Genomic DNA, 24,199 nt, shown 5'->3' with positions numbered 1-24,199 from the left:
TTATTTTAAAGATTCTCTTTCTTCCTTTCCCAGCTGAGATTCCATGGTCCATCATTAAAAATCATTCCCTTGTATACACCCTTAACAGTCTTGCTCCGTCTCCCCCTCTCTTGTACTTTTCTAGAAAACCATAATTGTGGTTGAATCCAGTTCTTCATCTGTCCCGACCTGGCATGCCGTTGATGAATGCAATGGGAAAAAAATACATAATCTTATGGACTGGTCTCACCTCAGTTTTTGTCACTAATCTCAAATGGGCACTTGCTAGGGTTTCTACTGTACTTCATTAATCCACTGACCCTCCTGGATGTCGATGTCAGATCTTCTCCTTTTCCCTCAGACCTCCACTAACTGCACCCCAGCTTTATTCTCAGCTGAGGAACGTGCTTCCTATTTCATTGATAAAAATAAGAAGTTGTTCAAAGAGAACTGCCATAAGCGCCCACCACCAGATCCCTCAAATTCTTTTGTCCTACACCACAACCTCTGTCTTCCTTCTTATGGCTAGGGACCCATGCTACGTCTAAAGCTATACTATCCACTCCTGCATTAGATCCCTCTTAGCCACTCATGGACACGTCTCATACAATTGTTCCCTCTTTCTTCTGCTTTATCAATATTTTCTTCTCTGTATGGTCCTTTCTTAAAAAAAAAAAACTTTTATTTGTGCTTGCATCCCTTTTTAGCTACAACTTTGTTTCACTGCTCATTTTTTTTTGAGGTATAGTTGATTAACAATATTATATTAGTTTCAGGTATATAGCATAATGACTCAGTATTTTGTAGATTATAAGCCATTAAAAGTTATTACAAAATAATAGTTATAATTCCCTGTACTATGTAATGTATTCTTGTGCTTATCTATTTCATACATAATAGTTTTTATGTCTTAATCTTATACCCCACAGGTAACCTCTAGTTTGTTTTCTATGTTTGTTATGTTGTAAACATTTATTTGTTTTATTTTTCAGATTAGTAATATTAGTAATTCAGTATAAGTAATATCATATGATATATGTCTTTCTCTGACCTATTTCACTGAGCATAATATTCTCTAGGTCTGTCCACATTGCTGCACATAGTAGAATTTCATTATTTTTCACATCTAAGTAATATTCCACTGTGTATATATATTTTATTTCTCCATTCTTCTGTTGATGGACACTTGGATTACTTCCATATCTTGACTATTTTCAGTAATACTGTTATGAACTTTGTGGTGCGTATTTCTTTTCAAATTAGAGTTTTAGTTTTCTTTTTCTTTTTTGATATATATCCAGGAGTAGAATTCTTGGATCATATGGTAGTACTATTTTTAGTTTTTGGAGGAACCTCCATACTGTTTTCCATAGTGACTGCACCAATTTACATTCCCACCAACAGCGTACAATTGTTGCCTTTTCTCCACGTCCTTTCCAACTTTTGTTACTTGTAGACTTTGCTGATAGCCATTCTATCAGGTGTGAGGTGATATCTCCTTGTTTTGATTTGCATTTCTCTAATAATTAGCAATGTCCAAAGTCTTTTCATGTAAACCATCCATGTCTTTTTTGGGAAAATGTTTTTTCAGGTCTTCTGCCCTTTTCTCAATTGGATTTTTTTTCTTTTTGATACAGAGTTGTATGTGCTGTTTATATATTTTGTATATTAATACCTTGCTGCTCACATCGTTTGCAAGTATTTTCTCCCATTCAGTGGATTGTCTTTTTATTTTGTCAATGATTTCCTTTGTGTGCAAAATATTTTAAGTTTAACTAGGTCCCATTTGTTTATTTTTGCTTTTTTTTCTTTTCCTTTTGCCTTCAGAGACAGATCCAAAAAAAAATTGTTATGATTTATGTCCAAGAGTATTCTGTCTATGTTCTCTTCTAGGAGTTTGATGGTTTCAGGTCTTACATTTTGATCTTTATAAACTATTTTGAGTTTATTTTTATATATGGTATGAGATAATGTTCTAATTTCATTTTTTTGTATATGACTATCCAGCTTTCTCAGCAACAACTGTCTTTTCTTCATTGTATATTCTTGCCTCCTGTGTCATAGGTTAATTGACTGTAGGTGTATAGGATCATTTCTGGGCTCTCAATTCTTTTCATTGATCTATGTATCTGTTTTTGTGCCAATACTATACTGTTTTGATTACTGTAATTTGTAGGGTAGTCTGAAGTCTAGGAGGGTTATACTTCCAGCTTTGCTTTTTTCCCCCCCTCTGGATTGCTTTGACAATTTGGGATCTTTTGTGGTCCCCTGTAAATGTTAGGATTATTAGTTGTAGTTCTGTGAAAAATGTCATGGGTATTTTGATAGGGATTGCATTAAATCTGTAAGTTGCTTTAAGAATAATGGCCATTTTAACAATATTATTTCTACCAGTCCAAGAGTTGAATATATTTCCATTTCTTTGTATCATGTTTAATTTCCTGCATCAATATTTTATAATTTTCAGAGTGTACCTCTTTAACCCCCTTGGTTATGTTTATTCTTGGGTATTTTATTCTTTTTGAGGTGATTTTAAATGGAATTCTGTTTGTTTGTTTTCTCTTTCTGATATTTCATTATTAGCGTATAGAAAAGTAACAGATTTCTGTATATTAATCTTGTGTCCTGCTACCTTGCTGAAATCATTTATTAGTTCTAATAGTTTTTGTGTGGAGACTTTAAGGTTCTTTATGTAGAGTATCATGTCACCTACAAATAGTGACAGTTTTAATTCTTCTCTTCCAATTTGCATAACTTTTATTCCTTTTTCTTATCTGTTTGCTATGGTTAGCACTTCTGTGTTAAATAGAAGTCATGAAAGTGGGCATCCTTTTTGCTCCTGAATTTGAAGGAAAGACTTTTAGCGTTTCACCATTGATTATGATGTTCACTGTGGGTTTTTCATAAGTGGCCTTTACTGTGTTGACATATGTTCCCTCTCTTACCACTTTGATTGAGTTTTAACATGAATGAATGTTGAATTTTGTCAAAAGCTTTTTCTGTGTCAATTGAGATGATTATGTAGTTTTTATTCTTCATTATCCTATTAAATTAATTGACTTGCAAATATTGAACCATTCTTGCATCCCTGGAATAAATTCAACTCGATCATGTTATATGATCCTTTTTATATATTGCCATATTCAGCTTGCAAATATTTTGTTGATTTTTGCCTCTATATTCATCAAAGGTATTGTTCTGTTCTGTTCTTTTTTTTCTAGTGTCTTTGTCTGGTTTTGGTATCAGGGTAATGGTAGCCTGGAATGAATTTAGAATTGTTTTGTCCTCCTCAGTGTTTTGGAATAGTTTGAGGAATATATATATTAGCTATTCCTTGTATTTTTGGTAGAATTTCCCTGTGAAACCATTTGGTCCTAGATTTTGTTATTTAAAAATAATTTTTAAAATTATTGTTGTTGTTGTTATTAAATTTACTACTAGTGATCATTCTGTTCAAATTATTTTTTCTTCTTGACTAAGTCTTGGCAGGTGGTATATTTCTAGAAAACTGACCATTTCTTCTACAGTATCCAATTTGTTGGCATATAACTTTGTTGTATTCTCTTATGACGTTTTGTATCTCTTTGCTATCAATTGTTATTTCTCCTCTTTCATTTCTGATTTTATTTGAGTCCGCTCTCTTTTCTTCTTGGTGAGCCTAGCTAAAGGTTTATCAATTTTGTTTATCTTTGTCAAAAAACCAGCCCTTGATTTCACTGACTTTTCCATTGGGGTTTTTTTTTTTTTCGGTCTCTCTTTTATTTATTTACTCTCTGATCTTTATTATTGCCCTCCTGATGGCATTATGGGGATTTCCGGGTATGTAACTTTTTCTCTTGCTGTCTTTACACGTCTCTCTTTAGCTTTATTTTTGCTGTTTAATTACGATATGTCTTGGGGTAGATCTGTTTGAGTTCATCTTATTTGGGACCTGCTGTGCTTCTTATACCTAAATTTTCTTCTTCAGGTTTCAGAAGTTTTCAGCCATAATTTCTTCAAATACACTTTTGATATGCTTCTCTCTTTCTTTTGTCCATCTGGGACTCCTATAATGCAATTGTTGGTACATTGAACTTACCACAGAGACTCTTAAACTGTTTTCTTTTTTTTTAAATTTGTTTTTCTTTTACCATCTTGATTAGGTGTCTAGTATTCCATCTTCCAGATCACTTATGCATTCTTTTCTATCACGTAGTCTGCTATTCATTCCTCCTACTGTGTTTTTACTTCAGTTATTGAATTCTTTATTTGTGACTGGGTCTTTTTTATATTTTCGTATTCCTTGTTAAAATTTTCACTGTGTTCATCTATTATTTTTCCTATTCACTTAACATTCTTATTACCAATGCTTTGCATTATTTATCTGATAAATTGTTTCCATTTCATTATTTTTTCAGGGGTTTTTCTCTTGCTCTTTCAATTGAGAGTAATTCCTCTCCCTTTTCACTTTGCTTAACTTTCTCTGTCTCTGTGAAGTATGTGAAACAATTACCCATTGCAGTCTTGAGGGTGTTCTTACGTGGGAATGTTCTTATACAGATTGTGTGTGCCCAGTGCCTTTGGTGGGAGAGCTGGATTTGTCCTTTATGCAAGTCATGTCTTTCCTCAGAGTGTGCTGGCAGCGGTTACCTCGATAAGGGGCAGGGCTGGAGACAGAGGGGCTTCACCTGGAGCCTGGTGTGAGGTGTAACTTTCCTTCTGCTCAGTGGACATATCTGCCCTATCAGGGGTGGAGTCTGACCCCAAGTTCCTGAAGCAAAAGCCATGAGGGTCGTCCTCGAGCTGCCTCAGTTTTAAGTGTGCTCTTTCCCCTCTTCCAGCACCAGGACTCTAGCCCCAGAGGGGAGGAACATCAAAGCAAGAGTGTCCCATGTGGGCCTTCAGCCCATTTCAGCCACATACAGAGGTCCGAGCTGTCTCTGACACGCTGCTTGTGCAGGCATCAGCAATTGTTTCATTCTTTCTGCTCAGATGCAGCCTTGGGTCCAAGTCCTCTTTGTCCTTCACAGCCAGTCACTCCCCATATCCTCCATCCCCCCTGCCCTGCTGTGGAATTGCACTGCAGAGCGGGTGAGGCCCATGTGGACTCTCCGTGTATATGGGGTGTGGACTGTGGACATGGGACACAGTAGCCACTGTCAGAGATCTGGGCAGCTTCTGAAGCACTGCTTGAGTAAGTGCCAATAGTGGCCACTGCTGCCCGACCCAGACTCTGCCTGGGACCTGTGGCCACTGTGTCCCATGGTTGAGAATTTTCCCCCATTGTAACAGCCCCAGATTCAGTGCCACACTGTGACATGCAGTTAGCGGTGCTGGAGCGTTTGCTCAGCTTGGGCTGGGTGCACACAGAGGTTTCAGTCTGCCCTTTCCGCTCTGCCTTGGGGGCAAGCCAGCATGCACAAACTCCTCACTAGCAGAGCCCATGCTTCCCACAGCCTGTAAGTCCCAGTGGTTCTCCAACCGGCCAAGGGGGCTCACCTCCCCTGCATGGGACCCAAGGATGAGAGCACCTGATCCATGGCTCTCACTGCTCACTTCTCTAAAACACTCACTTCTTTTCTGTATAACTCAGCACATTAGAATGACCTTAACAGCTTTTACGAAATACAGTTTACTAAACATTAACTCCAAAGATTTTGATTCTGTTTGCCTGAAATAGGGCATTCATTTCATTTAAAGTTTTCCAGATTCTTCACATATATGACTGAGAATGAAGCCCACTTTCTAGATGATTTCAACTAATTGCATGGCTTTTACTGCCATTCAAATATGAATGATTCCAATTTTATATTTCCAGCTGAACCTGTCTCCTGAATTCCAGATGTTTATACCCAAATGTGTATTTGACTCCTTCACTTGTCTTTAAATTAATCTGATCTTCTCATCCAAAAATTTGTCTACCATAGTTTTCCCTATGTCTGTAAAGGGAAATATTCATTGTTCAGGTCCAAAAATCTTGAAGTTATTTTTGCTCCCTCAATTTCACACCCCACCTTTATTCTCACACTTACCTTTAAAACACCGGAATCTGGACACTTCTCACCACGTCTCTTCTCACTACCCTTCGGAAGCTGCTAGCATCTGTTACCTGGATTGTTACTAACTGATCTTCGTAATTCCTCTCTGCACCCTTCTGTATTTATTGTCAGAACAGCAGCCACAGTTGTATGTTTAATCCATTAAAAAAAAAAAAAAACAGGTTTTCTGTCTCAATCACATTTACTGAGATCTTTCTACATCTAGGCACTCTTATAATTACTTCTTTTTTTCATTAACTATTAATCTGTTTAATCCTTTGAATAAAGTAGCTATCATTTTTATTCTCATTATACAGAGGAGACTACTAGGAAGGCATAAATAGCCTCCTGAAGATCACACAGTTACTAATCGAGAGCCAGGATTCAAGCTCATACAGTCCCACTCCAGGATCCACAGCCTAGGAGTTACTTAACACTCTGGTTCCCAGATTATATGGTATCATTGAGGACCTCACAGAGAGTGACCAGGGTCTCTGATCAATGTAGGAAGCAGATGGAACAACATGGACTCAAGCTATAGGTACTGACTTATTTGAGAATCAGAAACAATATTAAATAGTTTGCCTCTGATATTACAGCAGGAGGCCACTTCTGCAGCAAAGGGATTCAGTTTTAAATTGGTGTTTCCTTTCCTGTGTGGACATTCTCCTCATATTAGGCCAGCCTCTTCTTGACATGTAGAGATGCCACTGTTCTACTCCATTGCCCATTTCACATCATTCACCCAATGTATCTCTTAAACGATATGCATCACAGGCCAGCAGAGTTTATCTGGCAAATACCATCCATTATATGCACGTATCCCCCTCAGATGTTGCTCATATCCTCATCTCTCTCTCTACTCCTGCCTCTCAACGTAGCATGGTATTCTAACACAACCCCCATCCGCTAATTTATGGTTTTTTGTTGTTTTTTTTTTTATCTTTTAGCTCCACCATTCTCACCACCCTGAATGATGTCCAGACAAATCAGGGACAATGCCAACTATGATCCTGCATAATACAAACCCTACTTAGTCTCCGAACTATTTTTGCAGACTCTCTTTTATTCAGATACAACCACACTGATCATGCTTCCCCATATATCGGCTTCCTTGGCATTGTAATTTTCTCATGCTATTCTCTTCCTTTGAAATGCACTTTCTCCAGATTTCTCCTCACTCTCATCTCTCAATGCCAAATGCTGTCTATCTGCCTCTGTTCAATTTAAACATCATTTCCTTTTTGAAGTTGTTCACAACCGCCCTCAGTTTGAATTAATCTCTCTCTTCTAAATTTTCAAGTCACTGCTTCTTTGTCTCTTTTTGGCTCTATTCACTTTTACTGAGTATTTAGTTGTGTGCATTCCTTCTGCTTGTCTGGGATGACCTCTTTGAGACCACACCCAACCATGACATTTGTTAGATAAACAAATGAGCAAATGCATAATCATAGATAAGTAAATGAAAGCAATTTGGAGACAAGGTAGTAAAAGAATAATCAGTTTATTGCACAAAAGCTACATTTCATCAGGGTATGACCACCTGGTATTTCTGTGTGGAGCTGCTTCTCAGTTCCCAGTTGGTCCATCCTCATGGATCATGTCTTTTTGTTGTTGTTGTTGTTTAATTTGAGGCATCACCATACTTGATTTTTTTTTTCTTGAACTAAGTTAAAAAAAAATACTGTGCCCATCATTGTAATGATTTGTGTTCTTAAAAAGAATAAATTCAGTTAGCTTCTATTTTAATTGGCAACTTAATAGAATCACACCTGATGCATTATAAAAGGCTGCATTATAGTTTTATTATCAATCACTATTAGCAGTCAGAGCACTTCTCACCTTTTACAGCAAAGCACTTATTAAAATTAACCAATTTAATCCTTAGGCACAGGTTAAGTAACTTGCTCAGGGTCCCAGAATAGTCATATTATAGTCAGAATTGGACCCCAGGAGTTGTTGATCAAGATATCAACAGACATTCCTGCAGTATGTTGATGCTGTTCTTTGGCAGCAAAATAAGTCTGTGGACAGTGTCGTTAATTTGCAGCCTTGTGGGTCTGACTCCAAAGTGCTTCTCCTGATATATTTTCCTGTCATTAACATCCTGCCCATTCTAGCCCCATCTTTTTAGACTCACTATGAGAACATTCAAAGCTCAGGTGGTACAAAGTCTCAACCTGGTCTTTTCAAGTTTCTCCTCCATTGAAAAGAGGTGTTAATATTATTTTAATCTTGAGTTGATTAAGACTATGGCCAGCCCAAGCAGAAGAAACCAAAGGACTTTAATAAAGACCAGGAAAATAGAATAGAATCTTTCAGTTGCCTCCTTTCATTTGAAGGTCAACTAGAACCAACTCTTGAACTCCAAGAAAGGACCGTGACTTAAAAGTGACATTACCCAGTAAGACTAGCTATTTGCAGATTCTTGGAACATTCCCACCTAGAGTGTCAAAGCGTTCCCAGTTCTTTTCTCTTGGTGAGAAGATCGGCATTGCCTTCATTCTGGCCCTTATCTTTTGCCTGGGTTTTTATAACACATTCCCTTATGTACCATTTCTTCCAACCTTGGAACCTAGTTCATTATCTCCAAAGTGTACCCCCTGAATTGATCATACCTTTTTCTTTACACACGGTATCCTGAGTGTCTGTCCAGTCTAGGTCCCCCACTTTGTCCTCTTAACTTCCCTTTGCTCCAGGACCTTCAGCACTTCTCTTCAGCGCTTTCCCTCTGTATGATCATCATTCATATTCCTGACTCTCCCCTGCTAGAATATGAAACAGGCCATGGCGTCTTGCATACCCATCAATCTTGGGAGTTAACTCACTGCCTGGATTTGGTCTGTGAGTGAGTGTAAACCGAGGAGAAGGATTCTGTTTCCAGCCTGCTAAGCCCAGTTTTTTTGATTTTTGTTTTTGTTTTTCTTGTTCTCTGACAAGATTCCGCTGAAAAGGCAGAACCAGGGTTCTGGGCCAGCTTTACTTACCAGCTCATTAGCATTTACACTCTATCCAAACTTTGTGCTTTTGTTTTAAGATTGAAAAATACAGTTGAAAAAAATAGAATTAGGTTTAAATTAGTGTGTGTGAAGGAAAATAAATACATTTCTTTTTCATGTGACCAGGATAGAGAATAGTGAGCTAAGGGTTAGATAATGTAATAACACTAACTTTTTTACTCTAAATATCTTAGAAAGAATTGTCAATTATAAAAATATTGTTGAAGATAATTTTGATACAGTAATAAAACTAGAAATACTGAAAAAAGATTAAAAAAATTTTTTACATAGATTTTTATAATGTATCTTTATTTAAAGGAAATATAAAAAATAATGAAGGAATAGTTTCAGGGAAATGTGCTTAAGTGAAAAGTAATTTATTGGAAACTGAGGTAAATCTAAGAAGATAGTATGTCATATGTGAGTCAAAGTACCTATTCTGATCATTAAAATTTGTTTTTTCTATTGATACATATTATAGAACACTTATGGTTATCATTTTTTGTTCTAGGCACTAGGAATACATCAGTATAAAAGTTCTTTTGAAAACACTTGCCCTATTTTGGTGAATAAAAAAACCAGATAATATATCTTTTCAGATTAAAAGCCAGACAAAGCCAAGATTTATCTGCATTCTTGGCTTTTTAATCCCAGAAAGAACAAAGCTTTAGGATCTGGCCCTCTAGACTTTCTTTTGTTTGTTTCAGTTGAAAAAACAAAAGCAGTCCTTAATGTGAAGGGCTCCAGGGCACCAGTGGGCCTCTTGATCAGGGGCCAGGTGGTCTGCCCGACGCCTGGCCATGTTCACAGGGTTTTGCCCCGTGCCAAGCTGTGCTGTGTAGCTGCAGCAAAGGCAGAGATTCCTGAGCCTTGTGCACAAATGGCTTATGTATATAATCAAAAAAAATGATTAGTCAGAGATGAAAAATGGACTTTATTCCATACCATTTAGAAGCATACTTTATACTACTGTGTACAATTACGTTTCAAATTCCAATGTGTTTATAAAGTTAATTATATATAAACTTTTATTTCAGTGTCATGTAACTTATAGTTTTAATATAATTATGTTTTAATAATTAACTTTTACTAATTACATTTCATAATTTCAGTAGGTATAACTAAAAAAATAAAGAATGCTAATTACTTTTGCTGGCATCATAGTAGCAACTTTCCTCTGTGCCAGCCTCACTTCATTTTGAGATAACTTTAATCTCACAATACACTTGAAACAGTACCTCACCTGTTATCATGCCGAGCTTAGATGATTTCATTTTCCACTTTTATACCACATTAGCCCTACCAGCAGGTATGTACCCTTCTTTTTCCAACGTAAGGAAGACCGAATATACAAAGTAATATGAAGGACTATGAAAAACAGCCTTAGAACTGCCAAATTGAATGTTGAGGATAACCTATTACACAAATAATGGCTAATAACTGTCCAAAGAAGGATGTAGGGATTTATATTGAAATAAACTAAACATGCCCGGTTGGGAACCCTCAAAAAAAAGAAAAGAAAAGCTATTATTTTATATGAATAGAAGCCACCTGTGAGTGTGATTCTGCTGTACTTGGTGTTAAGTAAACTGAATAGATTAATAAATAATTATCTATAGACAGAATTGGATATTTGAAAACAATATAGTACATAAATCATGCACAAAAACACAGATTGAAAAAAAAATGTTTACTTGGGTCTTACCTCAAACCAAGCAGATTGTTTCTAGTTACATAAATCTGCTAACATTATTTTTTAAATAATTATAGCAAATGTAAATTTAAGAGTAATTTTAAAACAAAGTGCTTTATATCAGATTTGGAGTGTCGACTGACATGTTCAGAAAAAATGTCATGAATCAGGAATCTTTAAATGCTTTAAATATAAAACAACCAAATAAAATTTCTATCTTAGAGTTAATATGATAACCTTCATGTTTAACTACTAAAGATTTTATCACTATAAACTGCTATTATTATTCTGTTTCATGCAAAACAGAACCCTTTTTGGTAATTGGTTATTAATATTCTCATAGAAACAATTTTGTGTTTATCTTGATTATTGATAAAAACGGCAAGTGTCAATATGCCATCAACAGTTCTCAAGGTAAGAAAAAAAAATTCTCCAAATCTTTAACTTACAGCTTCTGAGTCCCAGAATGCAATAAACCTAAAGAAGGAAGTAAGATTTATAATTTATCCTATGATTATATAACTCATCAGGTAAAGAAGAGGATAACTTAAATCAAAACAGTGCATTCATAACTTAATTGTTCAGTTTCATTCTCATGAATGCAAAAATATAATTATCATAAAGTTTGATTTAAATAAATGAATATATATTAAGATCCATTATTTTCTAACAAATGAAGTAACATTAAAAAGAACAAAGTTAAATAAAAAGGGACTCCCAGAGACAGCCAATAATTTCTCACAATATAGGTGCTTAATTATATGGGAATGAACAATTATTAGGAAAGCCCGCTTATTGGAGATTGCCACTAAAGAATCAGATACATCCTAAGTATAGGACGCACTGAAAAACAGAAAGTCACTTGGCTCAGAATATAATTGAGAAATCAGTCCATAGTCCAAGCAGCTAATTTTGAATTTTTAGACCTGCATTACCATTTGAAGATTCATGACTAAATCTATGATAGTAATATGATCTAGTTTTCAGTTTGATGAAGTAATTTGCACTTATTTATTAGTGTTAAGAACTCAGAAAAATCTATATTATAATGATGTGAGGGAAAACTTTCCTTGAACGTCAGTGATATAAATAATCAACATAGCAGCAGAAACAAATGAACTGGTGTGGATATGACCATGTAATAAATGGCACCTTGTTTAACTGAGTACTCAAAAACTCAGGTTACTTCTGTGGTACCTTCCAGATCATGAATAACTAGAATCAAGTAGAATTTTTAAATTCTTGGTTTCAGTGCTCCTTAAATTGAAAGGTAGTGTAGGCTTCTGATTCTTTTAAGAATCTCTTGTCTAAGTAAAACAAATAAATCTTTTTGCATAGAATTTCAGTGGGTTTCTGGGGCTTCATTGATTACACACTTTAAGTTCACTGGAATCTATCAAGCTGGAATCCAGATTTTAGGAAGAAGTATTGGGGTTTAGAGGTGATGAAATGGAATTAAAATAGTCTTCCAGAATTATTTAAAATTACATAAAGTATAAATTTGTAGACTAACAAATAGTATTCTACAACTTTGCATTTTCACATTATTTTCATTATCACAGGTGAAACTCAGTTACATGATTTGCAAAAACTGATAACAATTATAACCATCTGCTTCTCAGAGTTGTGAATTTCAAGACAGACAATCTATAAAAAAGTTTCTTTTAAATTTTAAAATCAAATGCAAATATTTATTTTTAATTTTAATTGTTGAGTGCCTATCGTGTATAATATTTAATATGAATCATAATATATATTTTAGGTAAGTTATATTCAGGTAATATGTAATTTGAATAAATAAAAATGAATTTCTTAATTTTAGGGCATTCATGCATATGATTCAAGATTTTTTAAAAAATAATTTCTGTAATGATCCATGAATTTAGAGTAAATATAGAGTTACATGAATGTAAATAAATAAGACCATTAAAGAAAACAGTCTCTTTAATAGAGTTACTTGCTCAAACAGGTAAAGCTATGACTACAAAATGAAACCTATTGGAAGCTGAAAAGTTTCACCTCATTCTATGGAGTGTCCATTTCTGGGAGTTTGGCAGGTCCCGTCTTCCATTTACATGGCAGTCTGGAGCATCTGGTAGTTGGGTCACTGATCCAGCAGCTCAGTGTGTTTTATGCAGGCATCAGATATTCAGGGACCCTTTTACTGGGACTTGTAGGCATCTATCTTTGCTTTCCATCTGATTTTCCTCCTTTATCTCCCACCTTCCTCTCCCCATCTGAACACACATGTACACTCCTGCCAAACTTCAGTTAGTTTCAGGAGTGCGTAAAACTGATCTTGATTGATTCTATATCTGCATAACTTTATAACTGCCTTTAAGGTTTTAAAACTAACAAAAAAAATCAGCAGTATAATTCTTGTTCTCTGCTTTCTGAATTGCTCTGCTTTCCAAGGGGCAGTGCTCATTCATTAATTCAACAGATATTAATAGAGCATCTAATACATGCCAGCCACTGAGGCTTGATTTAGTCGTCTGTTCTCCTAGTACACTTTAGTATTTATAAATAGTATGCAAACATACATCAGGTAGTGAGAAATGAGATGATGAAAAATAAGGCAGGCTAAATTATGACCCTAATACTGTTTGAATAAAGAAAAGAATCAGGGGGCTATAGAAACTAAAACATACTAGTTACTATATCAAAAATGTATTTCTATGATCTCTTTTTGTACACTGGATACATAAAAGAGCAATGACTTAATCTCATTGCCTTAGGGTTGAAACAATTTGCAAGGATGTTTTTGAAGAACAGTAATCTTTCTAAATAAAAACTGTGTTGGATTAAATATTTTTATTTATTAATTACAGTAACTCAGTGCATACTTCTTTCTAATCATGTTAACATTTAAGTGCTACTAATTAACAATAAAATTCATGATTTTCTGTAACCTTTGAATTATTATATAAGTAGAAAGCTGATTTTGTATATAAATAATCTGTTTCACTTCTGCACAGCTGACCTAAAAGGAAACTTGTGCATTTGACCAGGGGAAATCTTTTATAGTTTGCTACACATTACTCTGCCAGATGACCTTTTTAAGATAACTTTCTCAATATTTTAGTGAACTCTGATTAAATAGTCACCACTTCTATATCATCTGCTATTTCTCTTCTTGTTATCACACCAGTGTGAAAACTTCTCTCTGTATATCTGTATCGATATTGACATATTGAAATGGAGAGATACATATATTATGTGTTTTGCAAGATAACACATTGAAGGAGAACTAGGAGGACATTACCCATAAGTATATCGGAAATTATTACTTTAACATTTAGATTTGAAATGAGTAGCTTGGAAGAAAGAAGAAAGTAAGGATGAAAGGATGAAAAGGAGAAGAGAAAGTGAGAGAAAGAAAAAATATGCATATGGGAACTGCATGGGTTAGTCGAGGATGGCAACCCCTTCTCCCAGTGTGAGCGAGAACTTCCCTGCCCTCTACTCTGGCTACAACATGATGACAGTAACTTTCTACAAGAAACCCCCATCTGAGATGATCTTTTCCATGGTCACCTCCTATCAAGCATTCTTCACCTCTCATTTCTCCATGAAACTCTTTCTAGCTTTCTATTAATAAGTCATTACTTTGCGCTCTGAATTGTCTTTAAAAAATAGTTCCTTGTATTGATTAACTAAAATATTTTCTTGATCTTGATTTTTTTTTTCCCAACCATGTTAGCCTTGAGGTTCTGTCAAAGTAGAGGTACTCATCTGAGGGCATGGGTAGTATTAATACAAGAGTCTACTGTTAACATAGTAGACATTAATAAATTTTATTAGACTGCAATTCATTGAACCTTAGCCCTACTCAGTGTCCTGATGAAGAAATTAGGACGTAAACGTGGTAAATGGTTTGTTTATGGTGCGAGGGTTCCTCCCTATATACGTATGTTTCATTTTCATTCTGTTTTTAAGCCACCATATGCTTATTCACTTCCTTGGTTTTGAGTTAGTTAGCCTCATCTGATAAATCGCATTCAGCTGTCATCTGCAAGTCAACTTGCTTACAAGTGTCTCAAATGACTCTCTACTACTTTATAGTTACTTTCTAAAATCTTTTATAGCTGTAATTTTTTAACAATATAAACTTGCTTATCTATTATATATATATATATATATATATATATATATATATATATATATATATACCATTCAGTATCTGCAAATCTCCAACTCCCAGTTTATCCCTTCCCACTCCCCTCCCCCATGGCAACCACAAGTCTGCATTCTATGTCTGTGAGTCTGTTTCTGTTTTATATATAAGTTCATTTGTCTTTTTTTGGAATGCTTTAAAAATAAGAGGAATACTCAACCCAGAACATTGTTTATAAACAACTTATACTGGTTTCTCTGATATTTGAAAAAACATTGCCATTATAGTTTTATGAGTTCATTTTTGACTGTTGCTAAAATTATTGATACCATCATTGTTAATATGCATTTTGAAACAGCAGTCTGTTGACAATTTAAATGCTGGTACTTTTAAAATCCCATCCATTATGTCTCACTCAAATCAAAGTTTTAAAAACTTGGCATTCTGAATTTTGTATTTTCCTTCTACTTGGATACTCAGAGATGGCACGGTTTGCTTAGAATAGATTTTATTCTTTTAAATTTTGCATTTTTCTCTATAAAAATATTTGGGATATACTTCTATTTTTAGTAATAAATTAGAAAATGCTAATTTTCTTAGACATGATTTCCTGATGAAAATTTATCAGCTCTAATCAGAGTTTTGTACACATTTTTTCCCTAGTGAATATTTAATTGGCATACCTGGATTCAGTGTTTGCTTACTTTATTAAACTCAGCTCTGAAATTGGAAGATATATTTAGGACTGTGCAATAACTTTAATTATTTAAATGTCTTAGGATGTCTAAAACATTTGAGGAATGTGAAGAATACATTCTAGTATGTCTTACATTTCTTTTTGTTTCTTACTATGATCTTTTGAAGACAATAATCATAAAATTCTAAGCAAATTTATATGTTACTTTATCTCTTTGCCTCCTAAACCATGATAGATGAAAAATTGACTCTATAGAAGGAAAGGCCACAATCACTCTTCTTAACATTTTAAAGAATCTTGAAACTTTTCCTGAAAACCTAAGTGTTCTCATCTTAAATTAGATGTCAGAAAATGGTGACACTCAGGCATATCTTACTTTGTGATTTGTGGCTGTTATTTTGGTTTCTTATTTGTCTGGAGGGACTCAGAGCTAACCCTGCCTGGTACTGAATCGATCACGTGGATAGTTAGGTATTCCCTTCAAGGAAGATAGTCCAGTGCTGCAAACCAGTTATCAGTGGTTGGAGAGGCATATACTCAGCTTGGGTTAGGGTGGGAGGCTGCAGATGGCATGTGAAATGCGAACGTTTGGAGGAGAAGTAGGAGTCCACACGGAGTTCCTGAGCTCTGAGTGTGCAGGTCATGGGAGCATCAGGTAAGCTCTCATGGGCCTTCCTGCTACTTCAGGGTCTGTTAATATCTGACTGATGGTTGCACCCTCAGATATCTATGTAGATGGAGCCCTGTTCAGTTTTATACCCCCGAGGGAAAAAGAACACCAAAGATATTCAAAATTACTTTCTGGACTTTTTTTTTTCCCTAAGCACATATGTAATTAAATTAGAAAAATAAGAGCTTATTCTCTAGAGTTAGGCTTATTGAGGTTTGAATTTCAGCCCTCTTGCTTATTCTTGTGTGATCTTTGGCAAATTACTTAACTTCTCTGTACCTCAGTGTAATCACCTGTAAAACGAGGATAATACCACATAATGCTGAGACTAAAACAAATACATATGTCTGGCATGTAGAAGAGAGCTAAGAACAAGTGTTTATCATCATCATAACCATCATTTCCATCATTTTACTCAAAGCAGGCTGTAGCTGGGCTTTTGTTGAGGATGGATGGGTGAGGAGGGATTCATGACATAATTTAGGCTTGTTTAGTAATACTGCCTCTCTTCAAAGATGGCCCAAGGGCACCTTGGAGACATTAGTCAGGTAACTCCGATGAGGTCACATTGTTAGCTAGAGGAAGGACTAAATTTAACCTCCAAGTCCCTCATCCTGGCCAATGATTTTCTTTCTTTTTATTATGTCACCCTAGTGTAAGTATTCATCAAAAATTTATAAAATACTGTTGTTGGCTCTTCTGGAAATCCTTCTGCCTTTTATACATACATGGAAGCAACCATAAACCTCCCCACAGGGAGAATATTAGCAAAAGTCATAGAACCTACTGCTCCTGAGACACGATTAAATAACAGTGAAGGTGGAGGGTGACTTGAACTGAAACCGGAGCTCAGTTGTAGAATGCCAGGGGTATGTGCTGTGGATTTACTTAGTCTGTATGAAAGTAACCCCATCTTACTTTTAATTTATTATTGTGTGTATGTGTGTATGGTCTTAAATTATCAAATGCTTACTTAAATTATGAATCTTAAAGCCAATTCACATATTTTCTAAAGGCCAGGTCAAAATTCAGTGAAGGAGAACAATGGATGTACACATATGTGATTGTATAATTTAGTGTCCCCTGTATGACCGTTCTGGATCACCAATTAAAGGCCCTCCAGGTTCCCCATTATTCTTACTGAGTATCTTCAGCTCCCATTCGGGTGGTGTATTTCGGTTTGGTTTTCTTCTCTTCAAATAAATTTCACACTTCGCTAACTATTATGATGTGAATAGCCCAGTTGCAAATATGGGTTAATAGCTAAATGGTCTTGGCAATTACTTTTCAATAGAAAGAAATATTTGGGAAAGAAGTTAAATGCGACTAGAGATTTTATAGGCATCTGGCTCTCCATGCATATTCATAAACCTGTATGTTTACCCATACATGCACATTTTTATGCAGTCTATTAAGATACTCTAAAAATATTAAAGGAAAAAGTATTGCTTTGTATTTCTGGCAGCTTAAAAAGGAAAAAGAAAAAGAGAGAGAAAGAGAGAGTGCAATAATAATCTCCCTTGAAAATTACTCCATTTCTGTTGCAGAAAATAGCCATTCACTTACTCTCCAGTTACTATCTGCCTAATTATCATATGAATACTCTGTAATTATATATCCATCGCTGTCCTTTAGATTGCATGTTTGTGTTTGTGCTACTATGCAGTTCTTAGTGTAATTACCCTACAGAGGTTATAACAATTTTTATATTGTGACTATAAAGTGTTACATAATTTCATGGTAATCTCTACTTTCTTAGCACAGATTAATTACATTTCATTATTGCTCCTTCTTATCATATGCAGAACATCTCAATTGTTATGCCATTCAGGTCACTAAAATGTTCAAAACTGATGAGATGGAGTGTTCCATAGAAAGGAAGATTGTGTTGATAGTTACGTATGTTGGCTCTTGCCACAGTGGACATTATTCAGATCAATTTTAGTTGCTTTTTCCTTCTGGTGTTAACCTTTCAGTTGGGTTGTCAGCTCTCTGAGAGCTGGTGTCCTGTCTTGTATTTCAGGTCTCTTCTCACAGCTCGCAGTATACAGTTAGGAACATGCATGTCCTCGGCAAATAATCAATTACACACCCACCACTTCCATTTTATCGTCACAGCTAAATTACTTATGTTGTTCATAATTAGATTAACTCTATTGTTCCACCTGCTTTCATTTCCCTAAATTCCAGACTGTCCCTGTTGGACACTGATTGGCCAGGCTGACTAGACTCTCATCTTCAGTCTTCAGTCCCCATCTTCTACGTTCAACCCTTCCCTAGTTCACCCTCTTTAACAAAACGCCTCCTGTCACCTATGTTCTCTTCTAACCTATCCCCTTTTGGTCTAAAACAGTTTTTTTTCCTTCCTCTCAGTTCCAAAATTTATTAAGTTACACTTAAAATTTGAAGAAAAAAAGATGGTTGTTTTTGTTGAGGGAAAGAGGGGTGTGTGTGTTTGTGTCTATGTCAATGTGCCCAAAATTGAAGATGGTCCCTTTGTGGCACACCTTGGTGTTAACCAACCACCAACATTCCTAACTCTCTTTTCCTTTGGGAGGAAGTAAGTCTTTTTATTTAGATTTGTCTACTGCTTCATAACCAGTAACATTTCACTTAGTCAAAGCTGAAATAGGAAAAAAGGCAGAAGGCTATGGAACTTCTGTGAAGGTATGTTCACACAAATGATTGATGGTCGTAGTGACAGATGAGTCACTCGTGAAAATACCAATATATTTTATTTAAGAAAATGCAGATCTACCTTATAAAAAGATTACTTTCAAAAATTGTTTCAAAGCAATTTTGATGCTTAAGTGGTAACCTGCATGGGGTAATCATTTTCAGTGCTCTGGGATAAGGAAACTGTTCTTCCCATGATGATTAAACTTCTTTCTTCATTTCTGAGCTTTTTAGAGATGACTCCTTTGAATCAAAGTGAACAATTTCATACCAGAGGATCCCGCTCATACAGCATTCTTCTTCATACCTTGCTGTGTGTCTGCTGAACTGGGTAGTGCTAATGAACGATTCCTTTTATTAAATAAATAACTTAGGCTTTAAATATGAGTGTGTAGTAATTATTTGAGCATATCTATAGAGAGAAGACACTCATCAAAATACGGCATATATTTATACAAGTTTTACATGAATGCTTTTAATTCAGAGTGGATTATAGCTGAGAAGAGAATGAGAGGGAAATTAGGTAGCCTTCCTATGACTTATTACACGTTTCTCTTAAGATACTGAGACAATTGCAAAGAACATGGACTTCAGTTGAATCTTCCAATTTAGAAATAGGCAGCATCTGAAGGAAAACCAATAAAATGCACCTAAGCCATGAATAAAAAAGAAGTAAGCAGCACTATCAGATATTTCAAACTCTTTCCCAGCATTGCATATAGCATCTAACATGATTAAACTTGAAAAAACAGAGCACTTGAAGGAATTATTTTGCTTTCCAGTATACAAGTATCCAATGCTATGTGATGGTTTAAATATCAGATGCTAAACTCCCCTATTAAGTAAGATCTACATTCTCCTTTGTTCAGGAATCTTTTAGTTGTAATTGAGTAAATAGGGAAGATTTAAAGACAAAGAGAGAGAGGGAGAAGGAGAAAAAGAAAGAAAGACGGAAGGAAGAGGGAGAGAGGGAGGTGGGAGGGAGGAAGAGAATATAGATTCAAAGGATTGGGCCCTAGAAATGCTAACAATGATGCCCCAAACAACCCAGCCAAACATATAATTCAGCAACTTCTACATGCTCCACATCTTAAGCTTAATAGTGAGAGAGAGTCAGAAAATGTTTCTGGGTAGGCACTGGGAAGCCACTCTGGCAGGGCTGGAGTATAGTGAGCAACTCCCTGTCCCTGAACTTCAATTTAGCACAGAGTGCTAAGCATGCAAACTGGGGAAATGAAATGTCTTCCATTTGAATATCTGTAGAGAAAGAGTTCTGAGCTTACAGTGATTTCTGTGTTTTTTTAGGAAGGAGAGCATGGCATGGCTTAATGGCATGCAATTTAGAATTATTCAACTGTAAATTCTAATATCTGTTTATTTCATAATTTTACCCCAAACATTTCTTTTATATTATTTGGATTCTATTTTCAGGCCATGAGGCCAATCAACTGCGTGGAATAACGTACAACTGCTTCAAAAAATATATTAAAAGCATTAAAGGGTGGAGAATTTCCTTTAAAGCATAAAAAATGGACCATGAATTCCTTTTAAAAATACTGTAAAGAGGAAAACTACCAGCCAATTTAGCAAATTAACTAGAATTTATAAAATATTCTCATTGTAGCTTATATGCCATTAAGTTAAAAAAAAAACTTTCTATGGAAGCATAATATGCATAAAAAGGTTTAAAATCACAAGTATACATTTCAACAAATTATCCCCAGGTGTACACACCAGCGTAGACCGACATTCAGGTCAAGAATAAACGTTATAACTACCTCAGATGTTACCTCATGTTCTCTATAACCGTCTCTTCCCTTCTCAAAAATAACTTTTTGACTTTTAAAATCATAGGTTAGTTCTGCCTTTTGAACTTTACATAAATAAAAAGTAGTCTATATATTTTTGTGTCCAGCTTTTTTCTCTCTCAGTATTATTTTTGTGAGAGTCATCCATGTTGTTGCTTATAACTGCAATGTGTTCATTTTTCGTTTACCTCTTTATATATAAGTACACATGTATGACCATATATATGAACCACAGCTTATCCGTTCTTCTTGTGATGGATATTTGGATTATTTTCCATTTTTGGCTATTTCTAAAAAGGTTACTGTGCATGTTGTGTACATGTTTTTTGTACACATGTGTGCTTTTCTCTTGCATATACAGTGTATTAAGAGTAAAAATGCCAGGTCATAAGGCATGGATACATTCAAATTCAGTAGACATTGTCAATTGTTTACCAAGTTGGGTGAACCAATTTACATGTCCACTATAGTGTACATGAGTTTCAGCTACTTGTTGTCAATTTGGGGCTTGTGCAACGGTATTTCTTTGGGGTGTTAATTTGTGTTTCCTTGATTACTAATGAGTTATGCATATTTTCGTATCTTTCTAATCTTAGCCTAAAACAGATTTAACTTATGCACCAAAATTTCTTATAATTAATAAATTGTTAAGTTTTTTTTTTTACTTTGCCCTTTGGCACTCTAGGTAAGTGCACACTGTTCCTTGCTGTGGTGAGGTATATGCCAATCACCAACCCTCAGAATGGGAACCCAGTTTTTTCTAGTTTCTCAGGGCTTCTCAGTGATGTGGTTATAAAAACAAATTGGCCCAAAATTTTAGGTTGAAAGTTACATTTTAATTAGGGTTCACAAAGTTAGTCAAGAAATAAGCTACTTTAGTCAAGTCAAATCCATTTATAACATTAGACAATGTTGTCCCTTTGCTAATCAGTAAAATTGTTTTCAGATTTCTTACATCCCCTAGTTTCTAAATTCTAGTTCCTCAGCCAGGCCCATGCAGATCACCTGGGCCCCATACCTGCTCTGTGGATTGGCATCTAGGGGTGGTGGTGGGCTACAGGGAAAGGCACTGAAATTTGCATTTGCAGATAAGTCACCTGCATGAGTCTAATGAGTCATCCACTATGGAAGGATTTCATAATATGAAGATCTTGGAAAGATACATCAGCTGACCTCTATGTCCCATCAGACAAAAGAACCAGGGCTAAAGGATGAAATTTAAAGTCATTAGAGACAATATTAAAAGAGTTCTCTGTCAATAAGTCGTATCTAACAACCTAAGGAAAGTTGTTCTCTAAAGATTTCTGCATCAAATAAGAGATGGTATCAGATAATCATATAGGCTGCTGCTAATACATTCTACATAGATAAACACAGAATTGTGCTGTGTACACTCTACCTGCCAAGCCTAGGACAACTGCAAGTAGATATCATAATAGACAGATACTAACGCTGACTTAATTTTTACATCTCCAAGTCTCTCACCTTTTGAAAGTGCTACTTTTCTTAAATATAGCCAAAACCCTTAATAGACTTAAGCACTGAATCTCAATGAGGGTACTTGGCATAACGCAATGGCAAGCATAAGAACGCCTGAAATAAATTTCCATAAACATGAAGCAGGCTTGTCAATAAATTTAAGTTCTGTCTGATTTAATAAGGGGCTAGATAAGTATATAAACATGAAAATTGTAAATTATGTTTTAATTTTTCTCACCCACTATAATTGTCTTACAGCAGGTTAAAGTTTATAAATTGTGATTTTTGTCTCAGCTAATCTCATTTAACATCGCTGCACAGTTAGATAGCTAAATGGAAACTGCAGCTTGTAAACACAAAGTGTGGAACCAATATAATCAGTCCTTCTGCTTAAGATGATTTCTATTATAAATTTCAATATTTTGAATGTGGTAACTTTGCATATATTGATATGGAAACATACATAAAGACTTGATTGTTTATCACAAGAGTGAGGCAGAATGTCCAATTACAAAGTCAGTGTGGTTATTATATTATTAAATGCTCTTTGCTTTGTTACTCATGTTCAAGAGGTATAGAAATATTTGAGGAAGTCTTCCTTTGTAGCTGAGAAAATGGTCAGTAATGCTCAGTAAGAAATGTCTTTCAGAGCAAAGAGCTCAGACTACAGGGAGGTTTTCCCTCTGACTGGAGGTGAGGTTGGGTTCTCACCTAAATAGGGGACAATAGCCTAGACTTCTGTTATCACTTCCCACCCGTGATGGATCAGTTAGTCTTCCAGTCTGCCTTTCTCCTGGAATTCCAGGAGAGGCACAAGTCCTATCTACTTACCTGCACAGGCGTTTGGAAATACCTGGGCCAGTTCTGGCTCATGTAGAAGGAAGCTTCTTTCAACCACACCAAGAGCTAGTAAAGAGGTAGGGTTCCTCGACTCACCACACACCTCCCTGTTCTCTGGATAAAAAGAGGTGCAAGGAGGGGCAAAGATAAGTGACATCTAAAGAAATCTTGAGCATGTCTGTTTATTTCGGAATGATGGTAATATTGCTCATTAGGAGGAAAACTGAAGATATTTCTGAAAATTTAAACTTCAATACTCAGAACCAAAAGAGTTTGTCACCAGTATTACATCAATGTAACCCATCTCCTTGTAGCAAGATGAAATGATGCCTAACTCAGGCAAAAAGAGGAATCAATAGCATTATTAAAGATTCTAGTTACGTATAATTACAAGGTGCTTTTGTGTACCTATTCATTGACCATTTAGAAATGGTAACATTTATTGTGATTCAAGAAAAATATAATATAGTTTCGTTTTTCTGTTGTGCATTCTTTCTAGACGTGTGTCATCACTACTGTGTGAATTCCGAATCCTGTACCATTGGGGATGATGGAAGTGTGGAGTGTGTCTGTCCAACACGCTATGAAGGACCAAAATGTGAGGTTGACAAATGCATAAGATGCCACGGGGGACACTGCATTATAAATAAAGACAGTGAAGATATATCTTGCAAGTAAGTAGATAGCCAGCTTAATTTACAAAAGCATTTGAACCCAAAAGGACACAGCAGTCCAGCAACAAACAGTGAAAACAATGTAAATATGGCAACCATTGCATATTCTCTCTCTCTCTCTCTCCCTCTCTCTCTCTCTCTCTCTCTCTCTCTCTCTCTTCCTCTTCCTCTTCTTTTTGGGCTAGAGATAGAGTTCAATTCATTTTGATTAAACCAAAACGTATTCAAAACCTATTATGTACATCTGGGAAGTGAACATTTACCACATAAGGATGTGATGAGACCGTTCCCTGTATCCAATATTCCTCATGGTCAGCAAGTGAAAAGTGAGACGCAACATACTTTCAAAAAGCCACATGTAATATTTCTCAATTAGAATGGCTCAGGCTTTTCATTGTTTCATTGTTACGATCAGCAGTGAGTGAGTGCCTTTCTGTCGTTACACAATGATCCTTTGTCAGAGGAGGAAAAGACCCGTCTAGTGGAAATCAGATTATACTTTTTTTAAATCTGACTTTGAAAATCATGATCCAAGGTAAGTAGAAGGAAT

General features: G+C 35.6%; 1 protein-coding gene across 3 annotated transcripts in view; it reads left to right on the top strand.

The window, feature by feature from the left end:
* LRP1B (LDL receptor related protein 1B) overlaps nt 1-24,199 on the top strand; it is a 1,592,931-nt gene that overhangs the window by 1,531,234 nt on the left and 37,498 nt on the right. For all 3 annotated transcript variants that reach the window (XM_064484732.1, XM_031451350.2, XM_064484731.1), the window contains one exon: nt 23,475-23,649. In XM_064484732.1, coding sequence (XP_064340802.1) covers nt 23,475-23,649 — 175 coding nt within the window. The remainder of the gene's footprint in view (nt 1-23,474; nt 23,650-24,199) is intronic.

Source organism: Camelus dromedarius, chromosome 4 (genome assembly GCF_036321535.1).
Source record: "Camelus dromedarius isolate mCamDro1 chromosome 4, mCamDro1.pat, whole genome shotgun sequence".
Taxonomy (NCBI): Eukaryota; Metazoa; Chordata; class Mammalia; order Artiodactyla; family Camelidae; genus Camelus; species Camelus dromedarius.
This window is presented reverse-complemented; position numbering and strand designations above follow the sequence as displayed.